Here is a 12,888-nt window from a genome sequence, read left to right as displayed (position 1 = left end):
AACATGGAGCCTGGCCTTTGGGTGAGGATATGGGTGTTTACAGGGGACGCAGGTGGCGCTGTGGGTTAAAGCCTCAGCGCCTAGGACTTGCCAATCGAAAGGTCGGCAGTTCGAATCCCTGCGGCGGGGTGCGCTCCCGTCGTTCGGTCCCAGCGCCTGCCAACCTAGCAGTTCAAAAGCACCCCTGGGTGCAAGTAGATAAATAGGGACCGCTTACTAGCGGGAAGGTAAACGGCGTTTCCGTGTGCAGCTCTGGCTCGCCAGAGCAGCGATGTCACGCTGGCCACGTGACCCGGAAGTGTCTCCGGACAGCGCTGGCCCCTGGCCTCTTAAGTGAGATGGGCGCACAACCCCAGAGTCTGTTAAGACTGGCCCGTATGGGCAGGGGTACCTTTACCTTTTTATGGGTGTTTACAGCTTTCTATGGTTATTTTCTGCTAAGAGAGGAATTAGCATTTGTTTTCTTGCTAACATTTGTGAAAATTTCCCAACATTGCTGAATATCATGCTTCATCAGTAGAAGAGTCCTTAGACTAAAATCTGACATACAGTGGTGCCCCGCAAGACGAATGCCTCGCTAAACGAAAAACCCGCAATACGAAAGGGTTTTCCGATTTTTTAGCGGCTTCGCAAGACGAATTTCCCTATGGGCTTGCTTCGCAAGACGAAAGCCCATAGGGAAATCTCCGGGGACAGCGGGGAAGCGCAGCGCGCCTTCTCCTCTGTTCCGGGACCTGTCCTAAGGCTTGGGTGGGAGGTCCGGGAACAGAGGACAAGGCGCGAAGGGCTCTCCTCTGTTCCCGGGGCTTGCGGTGGGAGGAGGGTTTTTCCGAACAGCCTTCTGAATGTTGGCGGTGGGGAGGAAAGCCCTCCTCCCACCGCAAGCCTTCAGGACAGGTCCGGGAACAGAGGGGAAGGGGCGCAGCACTTCTCCTCTGTTCCCGGACCTGTCTTGAAGACTTGCGGTGGGAGGAAGGTTTTCCTCCCCACCGCCAACATTCAGAAGGCTGTTCTGAAGGCTGGCGGTGGGAAGAAAAGCCCTTCTCCCCCGCCAGCCTTCAGAAGAGTTCCCGCCTAGGCTGCGGATAGCAGCCTGCTGCCCCTCGCGCGGGGCAGACATTCGCCGCTTGGGGAGCCCTGCAGGGGAAGTCTGCTTAAGAGTGCCCCTTGCGCGGGGCAGCAGGCTGCTATCCGCAGCTTGGAGAGCCCTCTGGACCTCTTCTGAAGGCGGGCGGGGGGCGAAAGTCTTTGTCCCCCCTGCCTGCCTTCCCGGGGGCTTTTAAATCGCCCCGGGACAGCGGAGAATTCATCCGCTGTCCCGGGGCGATTTTAAAATGCTGGCGGGCGGCAGCGCTGCGGAGAAGTCTCCGCTGTCCCGGGAAGGCAGGCGGGGGGAAGCAAAGACTTTCGCCCCCCCCCCCGGCCTTCAGAAGAGGTCGGGGGACAGACTGTCCCCGGACCTGGTCTGAAGGCGGTTTCCATAGGAACGCATTGATTGATTTTCAATGCATTCCTATGGGAAACCGTGCTTCGCAAGACGAAAAACTCGCAAGACGAAAAGACTTGCGGAACGAATTAATTTCGTCTTGCGAGGCACCACTGTATGAAGGAAGCAGAAGGGCAGGAGTAGTAAAGGGCATACTGTGTATCAAAATTTTCCATATTCTGTGTCAAGAAAACTCAAACTCTACAAATAGAATGAATTATGCTAGTGAACTATTTTGTTCTAGGCTTGCTTTGAGTTTTGTTTCATTTTAGTATTGCATGATCTCTTTTGCTTCCAAAATCAGTTTTCAGATAACATTCACAGGGACTCAATGAGAAGGTGAAAAGAAGGTTTGAGAATTGGAGCTGGAGTGGTATTGGGACAGAAACTTGGAGCTTTGGTTTGGAATAATGAGCTCCCATTGCTCGGTCCCTGCTCCTGCCAACCTAGCAGTTCAAAAGCACGTCAAAATGCAAGTAGATAAATAAGTACCACTCTGGCAGGAAGATAAATGGCGTTTCCATGCGCTGCTCTGGTTTGCCAGAAGCAGCTTAGTCGTGCTGGCCACATGACTGGGAAGCTGTCTGAGGACAAACGTCGGCTCCCTCGGCCAGTAAAGTGAGATGAGCGCCACAAACCCAGAGTCATCCACAACTGGACTTAATGGCCAGGGGTCCTTTTACCTTTTTTAAAGAGGCTAAACAGTGCATCAAGGTGCATCTCCTGACTAGTAGATGCCTGCCCAGATCTTATCTGGCTTTTAAAAATTCACACCTATGGCTTCCATATTCTCAAGCTTATTCTGCAACCTTGAGGGCTGGGAACTTGCTTTTTAAAATAAAGGTGAAAGTTCTGAACCTTGTACCAATTTTCTGTTTGCTTAGTAAACTGGCAGATGTGCTGAGTACACATGGCCCTGGGAATAATATGCTTAGAAGCTTGGGAAGATGCTAGAATGCCTATTGCTTATCACCTATCAAAGATATGCATATGTGATCTCCCTATCACAAATACTCCAGTCATTATCTCATCCATTTCCTTTCGCCCTTTCCACATCACAAATACGCCCAATGGTTCCTGTTGCTCAGTTTCCAGTGGCATTGCCTTACAGTTTTACTACCAACACAAGTCAACCATCTAGGTGGCAGATAGACAGCATAATAATGTGCTGTGAATAATGTGCACTTAACAGTACAGTTGTCTGAACTGATGTTCTTCTGGTCTTTTGAAAGAGTGTGTGCAGGTAGGATTTAAACTACTGCAGAACTATAAAGCCCTAAATGTCTAGGACCCAGCACACTTCCTTCTATGAAGCATAATGAGATTGGGATCAGTTCTCTCTGTTCAGGAAATAAGATATTTGGGAACAGCATCTATGGCATGCCCTCCCAAGTGACACCTTTCAGTCTTTGTCTTTGCACAGTTTTAGGATATTGCTGCTGAAACTTTCATAATCAGCCTGTCATTTGACAATCAGGGGACCTCATACATTAACAATACTAAGACACCAAACTGGCTCTTATTTTACTGTTTTAGTGTAACTGTTTCATTCTGTTGGACAATGTGTTAACTTAACTTTTCTTCCTTTCTTGGGTGCAATGAGGCAGTAAAATGTAGCCAATTTTATCCCCACAGAAGACAGATACATAAATGAACCCTTTTTAAAAAGAAATTTTCATTTTACACCTCAAGAAGGAAAAAAAGAACTATGTAGCGTTAAAGCCTCAAGATAGATAGATAGATGATAGATAGATAGATAGATAATAGATAGATAGATCAGTGTTTCCCAACCTTGGGCCTCCAGATGTTTTTGGCCTACAACTCCCATCATCCCTAGCTAGCAAGACCAGTGGTCAGGGATGATGGGAATTGTAGTTCAAAAACAGCTGGAGGCCCAAGGTTGGGAAACACTGAGATAGATAGATGATAGATAGATAGATGATAGATAGCATAATGAATCAAATCTCTGTCTGAGGTGGAATTGCATGCGTCGTCCTTACTGAGCACCTCATTTTAGAAAGATGGGGTGAAGTTGCTTCCTTGTTGCAGCTCTTCCTCATACATCTATCTTGGCTTTAATCATTAACACAAGCGGCGATGAGGACTTGTAGGTTTTTAATTCTCCAGCAGATCAACCTTCCGCCGAGTGATCTAGCTCCAACCCACTGGAGTAAGAGATGGGCACAAAGCTATCTGATTCTAGCAGAACAAAACAAATATTCTGGCCCTGCAATCTTCTGACCATATATAGACTTAACTAGCCTTTTGGAAGATATGGCTGATATCTGTGATCAGTACAAAGCAATTAGTTATGAAATGTCTGTGCCGCCAAAGGGTGGTTTATAAGGATACTTTTTTAAAACCATCTTTCCCCCTTTGTGTGCTGGCATGTACATATTTCAGCTCATGGGGACCCTATTATTGCCACTGAATGCTGGGTCATTGTAACCGAGAAGTGTTTAGTAACAATTGAATCTGGGCAGCAAGAACCAAATTGAGTAATTCTCAAATTGGAAATTGTTGAGAGAGAAATGTGAATGTAGTTATTGGGTGCTACTCTCATGGCTGTAGGAATTTCTGCAATAAAAGTGCTGATGGTTCCCATTTTAAAGTGAACAGGTTATATATATCCTGTACATTGAGCATCCTGATTTGCTTACACAAATTTTCTGCACATTTAGATTATATATGGTCTTTTGTTTTGATTTGTATGGGGGACAGTTGTGGTTCGAGGACCCGACCCACGCGAAGTGAAATGAAGACACAGGGACACGTGATATAAGGTTAATGGGCTAGAAAAGGCCACAACTTTATTGATTACAACAATGCAAAGGTATTGGCTTAGGCATTGGATCGCGAAGCAAGTGGGTTTATTCACCAGGGGTTCATCACCTGTTGATGCTAATCCAACTATAGGCTCACCCCTGATGTCACCGAGGGTCGTGCCATGGCCTCCCGCCAAGCAGGCTTCGGACGGAATACACGACCGCCAGATTCCTTTAACGGAATACCCCTAGAAATTGAAGGCATAGGCGATGGCCACACCTAGCACTTCGACACACCACAACACATTATTCCAATGCCTAACCTACCCACCAATACCACAAAAAGTTGTGACGATTGCTACGAGGTAGGCGAAAAAACCAAAAAAGACTAATGCCATATGGAAAAACTCCTACCAGGCCCCCCGGGCAACCGGGGCGACCAACCTAAGGTCCATAGCAAGGCCAATGACCTAAGCCCTAACTCAAAGGGAGTGGAGGGTGGGTGACTCACACAGGACGACAAAGAGAAATGAGGCCGGGAAGAGGCTGGCGCTGCAGCATAAAGGCTGCTGGACACGCCCCCCATGGCACCTGGTTGGACGGCCACCGGGGGGGGCGTGAGCGCCAGCCAGGTGAGCTGGAGGCAGGGGGCAACGCCCCCTGCTAGGAGTGGTGTTCGGGCTCCCGCCCACAACCACTCCCCTCTCTTTCATGGAGGAGAGTCTTTATATGGCAATCAGTCTTTGTTCTACATTAATTCAGATTTGCTTGTGTGGTGTTTATACATCTTCTGGTTAGTCTTTCATTTATCCCACACAGTGCATTTCCGCATCACTTTCCAAACCTCAAAAAACGAGATTGTTTTTTTAAATAGATTTGTTGTTCAAGGTGATGGGACTGTTTAATCTATTTTAATTGTGCAAACCTAAAGTTCTGATATGCACTTGAATCCCTTTCACAAAATTGTGACAGTCTGGAGGTAGGATGTTGGATGTTGAGCAGTTTAAATACCACCCTACTCTCTGCTATACCCAATTTTGCAGAGATAAAAGAGTCAGAAAGTAATGTTCCAATTGGAATTTTGTAAGTTTCAGTATTTTATTAAAGTGTCTAACTCTGTAGCTATCAATATTTTATTAATTTTATGTATTTTTAAATAGTCGCTTGATGTTTGTTGTTGTTGTTGTTGTTGTTGTTGTTGTTGTTGTTGTTGAGGAACCTATTGTTTCCACATAAACGGCACAATAACTCTCTGGAAGATGAATTTAGAGGAGGGTCCCAAGAGAAAGGAATTGAATTAGATAGAAAGTGAAAGCAAAGCCTCCAGGGTCAATATGCACTTTAATCTGTTACTAAGAATAACCTGTTAGTATAATATGCACAGCCTAAAAGCGAGAAGGCAATCAAACAAGTGTAAACTAATATAGTGAGCTATTGGTATAGGAGCATGTAAATTGGAAACAGGTGTTGAGGGACTGAGAGCAAGCATGTGATGACAGGGTGCTCTGAATCAAGACAGAGTGTTTCTTTGCTGAGCATCTTGTTTTGCAGTTACTCTTAGTTTTGTTTGCTACAGTTAAAATAAATAAAAGCCAAACATGAATCAGACATGAGCTGGGATCCTAATGCTACATTAAAAATTGTTTTGCTTTGGAAACTGCTCTTTGGGGTAACTGGAGCCTTGTTCTTCTGCCTACACTATCCTGTAGTAGATAATTTAAAGTTGTACTGTGTGTGGATTTGGAGTGAGTCCCAGGAGCAGAGCCAATAGCAAACATCTAGCATTAGGGACATGTCCACTCTGTAAGCTTATCCTCTGACGGATGTTCTTGCAGGCTGGATCTGGCCGGTGAATGCCAGAAAGTGATGGTGTGGACAGTTTACAAGTTGCTTGCCAGGAAATGACCAGTGAGAGTAGATCATTTTCAAATGGGTTGGTGGACTCTGCAGACAGAGGATATCTTTTAGAGAACAGCACGGAAGTGTCCGTTCAATATGTTTATTCTAAATCACTGTCTGCTACTCTATTTACACTTTCCCTAATGGCTTTGGAGCTCCTAGCAGAGAGTGTAGATTGTTAACTCAATATTTGTGCATACAGTCACTGATGCACTGATATATAGTCACTTGGGGCTAAAGGAGACCTTGTCTCCCTATAAATGCTTGCTACCATGTACAGATGCCAAAGTGTAAAATACATGTGTTAAATACATCTGCTCTGCATCAGTTATGAAGGTTCATCAGTTATGGTTCAAGAACATCTTTTCTCTTTGAAATGTAAAGCAGCTAGAGGGGAGACCCATCCCACTGATGCCCCCTGCCCCTCTTGGTACAGAGTGATGGAGCACAGCTAGGAGAGGCCACTTGCCCTGAGCCCATCAGACTCCCTGTGAGCCTCTGAGTTGCATCCTGAGGCCAGTTGAAGCTAGAACGTATTCAGGTGAGGAAAAGAGAACCCTATCTATCAATCCCTAGCAACAAAGAAGTAACATATGGACCACAGACAAAGCCTTTATTGATTAGTGTCCAAGATGGAATAGATACTGAAAGAGAAGGACATGTGTGAGGATGCCAGCTGGTCACCCAAACTGGGCTACTGGGCCTTGCTCAGCAGCTCAAGGTGTAGCAGGTGCAATGTACATGGTGGACCAGCTCCACATTAAGCACTTTCCTCTTCTACATAACTCTCATAAAGCTTGTCAGGATATAGGAGCCTGTCTGGAGCTAAGTAGGTTAATGATGAAAAGCTTTTCTCTTTGACTGCCCTTGTCCTGCCCACGATTCCTTCCCATTTCAGTTGTTCTGCTGTGGTAGCAGGGCTTCTGCTAATTCTATGTCATTGCAAACAGGGGATCTTCAGTATCTTAAGAATGTTGTGTTTGTATGTGACTTTTGAAGCAGAGCATGTTGCATATTCACAGTGCCATTCGTTCATTTCCAGCTTTTCTGTAGACCACAGTGGCCTAGAATCTTTCTTTATGCACCAGGGCTTCAATCCTCTAGATTTTATTAGGTATTTTGCCATTTATGCATTTAAAACTCTTAAAACTCCAGGATTAACAATAAACCACAATACAAAGCAAACCTTTGGGAGATACCTGGAACTTCACCACCCTCCCTTCTCCCTTAGAGGAAGTGCTTCTGTTTCAAATGTTCTCTCTCTGCCACTTGTTTTTTGTGACAGAATATCACATAATTTCTTTATTTTGTCTTGCACTTGGAGCTCATTTGTGCACAATGCTCAGACGTTATTAGACCTTTCAGTACGTTGTTCGAGTTTGCTTACTTGTTGATTGCTATAGCACAGGAATAGACTTCCTGGTGCCCTCCAGATATTGCTAGACTCCAACTCCCAATATCCCTCACACTAGGGCTCATGAAAGTTGGGGGTCCAACAGCATTTGGAGGGTTTTTGACTGCACCATGCTTCACAATTTTGGGTGCCTTTGGGACACGCCCCCCTCCAATGTTTAATTTGTTTATTTTAAAGCACTGAAAGACCACTTAGTATCTTAAAAATATCTAAACAGTATACAATATAAAACAAAAATACAGCCCAAAATCAATGGAACAGCTGTATAAAAATGAGTAAAAGTAAATAAACCAAAAGTAAATAAATTCAGGGGATTCGGTCACATAAGATAGTCACATCTTATGGGTCAGCTTTACAAAAAGATAAATTTTTACAAGATGTCTCAAGCAACTGATGGCTGCTTCTTCACATGTGGCAGAGGGAAAGGCATTCCACAGTATAGGGGCAACAGCAGAAAAACCCCATTTGGGGGTCACTGCCCTGTGATATTCAGTAGGGTGCAGTGCCATGAATAGAATTTCCACAGATGATCTACATGATCTTACAGTTCTGTGCAGGAGCAGGCAGTCTTTCAGGTAACAGAGTCCTGAGTTGTTCAGGGCTTTATCCGTAAAGAACAAAACCTTGAACATGGCTTGATAGCTGATCAGCAGCAAGTGTAGTTCCCTCCGCATAGGTGTAATATGCGCACATCCAGGTGCCCCACTCAGTAACCTGGCCACAACATTCTGAGCCGGCTACCGCTTCTGGACCAATCCCAACAGAAGCCCCATACAGAGTGCATTACAGTGGTACAGTCATGAGGTTACCAGTGTATGAATCACAGGGACTGCACTATCTCTGTAAGGCTTTTAAACGTGTAGGCTGAGATCAACCTGTGCAGCTTAGCTGTTCTTAGGTTAACGGTTACATAGACATTATAAATATATGGTCAGATGCTTGGGAAATCTGTTATTTGTTACAGACTATTTTGTGCCCAGTAATTTTTTTAAAAGCATTGACTATATTTGTGTGTTCCCATGTCCATAACTGAATTTTTATATATATATTTCTGAGGCAGTGCTGTTTTTCTTGCTCACATTTGAACTGACTGCAAGGTGAAGTAATTTTCCTCAGAGTGGATGAGTTTGTGTGACTTTGCATTTTAAGGACATGAAAAAGTATAGTGTTTTAAGTCTCCATCTTTCTTTGAGAAATGACTTGTTTTATTGATGTTTAATATATGTATAGCTGTGGTATTTCAGATATTTTGTCTAATGTCTCACAGATATTAGCTATCAGTGCACAGTCCCACTAACAATTTACATTTCCATTGATTTATAGCAGCCACAATAGTCTGAAGTATTGATCATCTCCATATGTTAAATACATCCATAATACTGACTGCATTGTGTGGTGTTCCATAGGATTTCTCAGGGAGAAACATGGAGCAGTGCTATATTTATTGATATTCTGCCTGGATGAAGCCTAATGTGAGCAAACTGGATCAGACATCTTCTATCTTAATATTCTAAATGACTTGCTTGGAAAAGATTATGAGGAAGATTATGATGGAAAAGATTTTGATGTCACAATTGCTGTGCTTCAGAGTGGCTTCAGGTAGACATCATTGTATTTTGAGGTTTCTGCCCTTTTTCTCCTCTCCACATCCAGAGAGAGGATGTGGACATCTAGGAACACGGTGTGAGTGTCTTCTTATATCTGAATGGTGAGAAGGGTTTTGCTCCTATATGCTATTTTTATTATGAAACATGGAGTAACCTGTCCCATTTCACTGTCTGAGGCAAAATGGGCAGGTGCCACCCACCTGCCAAAGCCTTGCTTACCAGGGTCACATGGCGACTGCTTCCAATGACAAGGATACTTGACTAGTAGCAATGAAGTTCTGTCTCAATGGTTTTGTTATATTGTGGAGAGTCTTTGTTGTGGGTATTTGGGATCGTGGAAATATTCTAAGCACCAGAGGATTTTACCTAGTTTCACTTTCCATTCTTGTTCATAGTTTTAGTTTTGTACATGCAGTAACCAGTGACCCTCATAATCCACAGACACAGTCTATGCAGAGCTAGTCTAACCTGATGTGCGCCAGGGGTCTCACTGATGCCCCTTCCCCTTGCAAAATGCAATAGCTTAGAAACACATTTTTAAACGCTGACTTGAGCCAAGTCCTCTTGGCCACTTCACAGGACAGAAATTATTTGAAATGTGTAGGCTACACAATACTACTTAAAATAGCCTATAACGAGTGGAAGTGGGGAGGGGGAGAGATTAATGGCTTAAAACAAAATAATGAAAAGGTCATTCAGACCGTAATTGTCAAACCCTCCCTGTGCTGTCTCATATCCATATCAATTCTGTTTGATGGTGACTCAGAAAATGATCCCTGGCATTTATCTTTCCCTCAGACTTTATGAAAAATTGATTGACTCCTTTTGCCCAAGAAGTTGCATTAAATAAGAAATAAAATGTTGTTTATGGGCAACTTTGCCTTCTAGCAATCAGAAAGGGCCAGTTTTATAAGAACAGGGCATCAATTTTTAATACCGCAAAGTACCTGCATATTTGACATGGCAAACTGAAATCTTTGGATATTATCCTCTCTGGAATGATTCCTGGAGTTAAACAGAAACAGCAGGCCCTGTTTCCCACTGTTCCCACCTCTTTTCACCCTCCAATAATACTTGTGAGCTCTGAATGAGAGAGGATGATAACATTGGGGGGGGGGGTTCTGATTAAGAGGGTGTTCGTGAGATTGCTTTCAGAGATGGGCTGGCTCCTAGGTTGGCCAGGTGCAAAAGAGGACTGTGCTTTTGAACCTTTAAGAGTTATATAAATGAGGACATATCACCCAGATATAGTTTGCATGACAATCTTTGTACACGTGTTTGGGATTTGTTAAGCAATGAACAAGCCTGCTGTAAATAGTATGAGACTCTTCCTGCAAACACTGCAGTCTATGGTAGCACAGCTTAAGAGGGCTACAGGACCCAGCTCTATGCCTGGACTGGGTTTAGGTTGTGGCTTTGACTCTTTCTTCATTTTCATCTGGTAAAGAGAAAGCTGGAACCTTCTCCTTCCCTGGTTTTGGGATAGGAAGCTGCCTCAGGTCCAAAGGCTGGTCAGTGTTGGCCCACTTGGGCATCTGAGCACAGGACTTTCTGCATGCAAAACATGTTCTGTACCACTGCGCTGTTGTTCCTCCACCCCTCCTCCCATATTTTTGTTTGTCTCTTGTGCTCACAATGCATGCATCTATAGAGACATCAGCTCTTAACGTTGGTTGAAGACGGCTGAATAGCTGTTAGCTCTCAGTGAGTTTCCTGGGAAATTTTGAAATGGAAAAAATGCCAATTCAAATTAGGGGAATTTGCATAGGGGGATTTGCATCATAATTTTTTTCAGTTTGCATCAGAAATTTTTCTGGTGTCATGGAGAGTGATTTAATTTCTCTTGCTCATTTTATTTGTATTTAGTATGTGAAGCAAAAAAATTCAAAACCGCCAAACTTTCTTAACGTTGTATTTGCAACTGGCATTCATTCATTGCTACTAATTAACTTAAGAAGTAGAAAATTTTCCACCCAGATCACTAGTGAAACTGTCAAGTTCAAATGCCCGTTAAGTTAGAGGTGCCATGAACCCTGAACAGACAAGACCTATTTTGGTTATACTTTGCCCACATGGGCTGGAGAAAATGCAGAACTTATCAAAATGTGTTGAAATGTACTTTTGTTTGTTTTGCATAGATATTCTTGACTGGAAAAAAAATCCTGCGCAAAGATCAGGTTTTGGAAAAATGAGAGACACGGCAGCTCATTTTATTTATTTGCTTGTAAACTTTATATTCTGCCCTTCATTTCCAAGCAATTCTAGGGGATGCCCATCAGTTCAACAGTTTTGAATTCTCATGGCCAACTTTAGCCAGGAGCTCATTCATGTTAGACCCAATAAAAAAGAAAAAAGAATGGAGACCTCCTCTATTTTGTCCAGATTTTCCTACTCTTACAATTTATCACCCCTTCCTCTGAGCACAGATTCACTGAGGGAGCAGCATGTGGTCAGTGTACCAACTTCAGGCTAATTTGGAAGGGCTGTGGCCTTGCAGAGCTGCCATTCTAGCACCTTGCCTCAGCCATAAACTCATTCCAACTTAAAAGGGAAAGTGACCCAGATGCATTGTTGCACACAAGTCTTCAATTATACAATGTCCTGCAAGCATCAGATAAAGCAATAACACAGAAAAAGGTCATAACAACACCAGCTATGTCATGAATAGCAGCCACAAGTAGCGGCCAGAGACTTGATCCAGTCTAGGACTAGAGCGATGAAGAGATAGAAATGCTGCTGGCTATGAGTCCTTTTGTAGTGTGTTCCAAGCAGCTGTCAACTGCTCAGACTTTGAACGACTGGGACCTCCCAAAGGAAAATAAAACCTTCAGAGTGGCCAGCTGCAAGAAAACAGTGGATCTTTGAGGATGCACTGCTGAGGGAAACATGAACAAACGTAGGAGATAATCGGGTTTATTTCTCTGCAGGCTAATGTTCTGCAGAAGGGGTAGAGATAAATAGTGGTTCATTTGAGGCGTGTCATGAACTAGATGAACTTCAGCTAATTAGTTTAAACAAATGAAGAAAAGCAGCAAAGTACTAGGTATGCAGAAGTATGAAAGTACTTTTGCGGAAGACTCTACTCCTACAGCTTGTTAGACATAATTATATTTCTTCCGCTGGCAATGGTGTCATTCTCATTTCTTGTCTCTGAGCCCCGCCGGTTGTAAAAATTAATGGCATCAAAATATCAAGGCTTGGATCCTAAGGTAACTTAAGATATCTCATGTAAGAAACGTTTCCCATCGCCTTCTCCCAACAGCAGCCACCTGTGACTTCTGAAAAGCCTTTAGGAGACCTTCCTGAAGAATGGGTCATGGAGGTTTGCTGAAGGTGGGAGGGGGCATGACACTTCCTTATGTTAGGATCCAAGTCCCCACCTTCAGCACCCTGTAGTCATTCCCACATTGTTCAGGAGGGAACCCTGAATCTCCAGATATGCTTTTGGGGGAGAGCGCAAGGAGCTGCATGTTGCAACAGGGAAAGGAAACTTTCTTTCTGTGAAATTTCCTGAGGTAATTTGCCACCTGTATTTCCTGTCTCCCTTTCCAGACTTCCCAATACAGTTTCCTCATAGTGCCCCTTGTTCCTTAGGGCAGCAGTGACTGTTGGGTCCTGTATACTCATTTTGATAGCTGGAATCTTTACTGTGGTTCAGTGGCACAATTCATAGAGATGATCCCTCAAATCATGGTTTGGAAGGATTCCAAAATGAGT

General features: G+C 43.8%; 1 protein-coding gene across 5 annotated transcripts in view; it reads left to right on the top strand.

Moving 5' to 3' along the window:
* Nucleotides 1-12,888, top strand: part of MYOCD (myocardin) — a 238,553-nt gene that overhangs the window by 148,765 nt on the left and 76,900 nt on the right. The window contains exon 1 of one of the 5 annotated variants that reach the window (XM_079965961.1): nucleotides 5,301-5,334. The exons of the other annotated variants lie outside the window; for them this stretch is intronic. Coding sequence (XP_079822087.1) covers nucleotides 5,316-5,334 — 19 coding nt within the window. The 5' untranslated portion in view covers nucleotides 5,301-5,315. Of the gene's footprint in view, nucleotides 1-5,300; nucleotides 5,335-12,888 lie in introns of those variants that run through there. 5 annotated transcript variants of the gene reach the window in all.

This window comes from Podarcis cretensis, assembly GCF_951804945.1.
Source record: "Podarcis cretensis genome assembly, chromosome: 2".
Classification (NCBI taxonomy): Eukaryota; Metazoa; Chordata; class Lepidosauria; order Squamata; family Lacertidae; genus Podarcis; species Podarcis cretensis.
The sequence above is the reverse complement of the archived record's forward strand: the minus strand, read 5'-3'. Positions and strand labels throughout refer to the sequence as shown.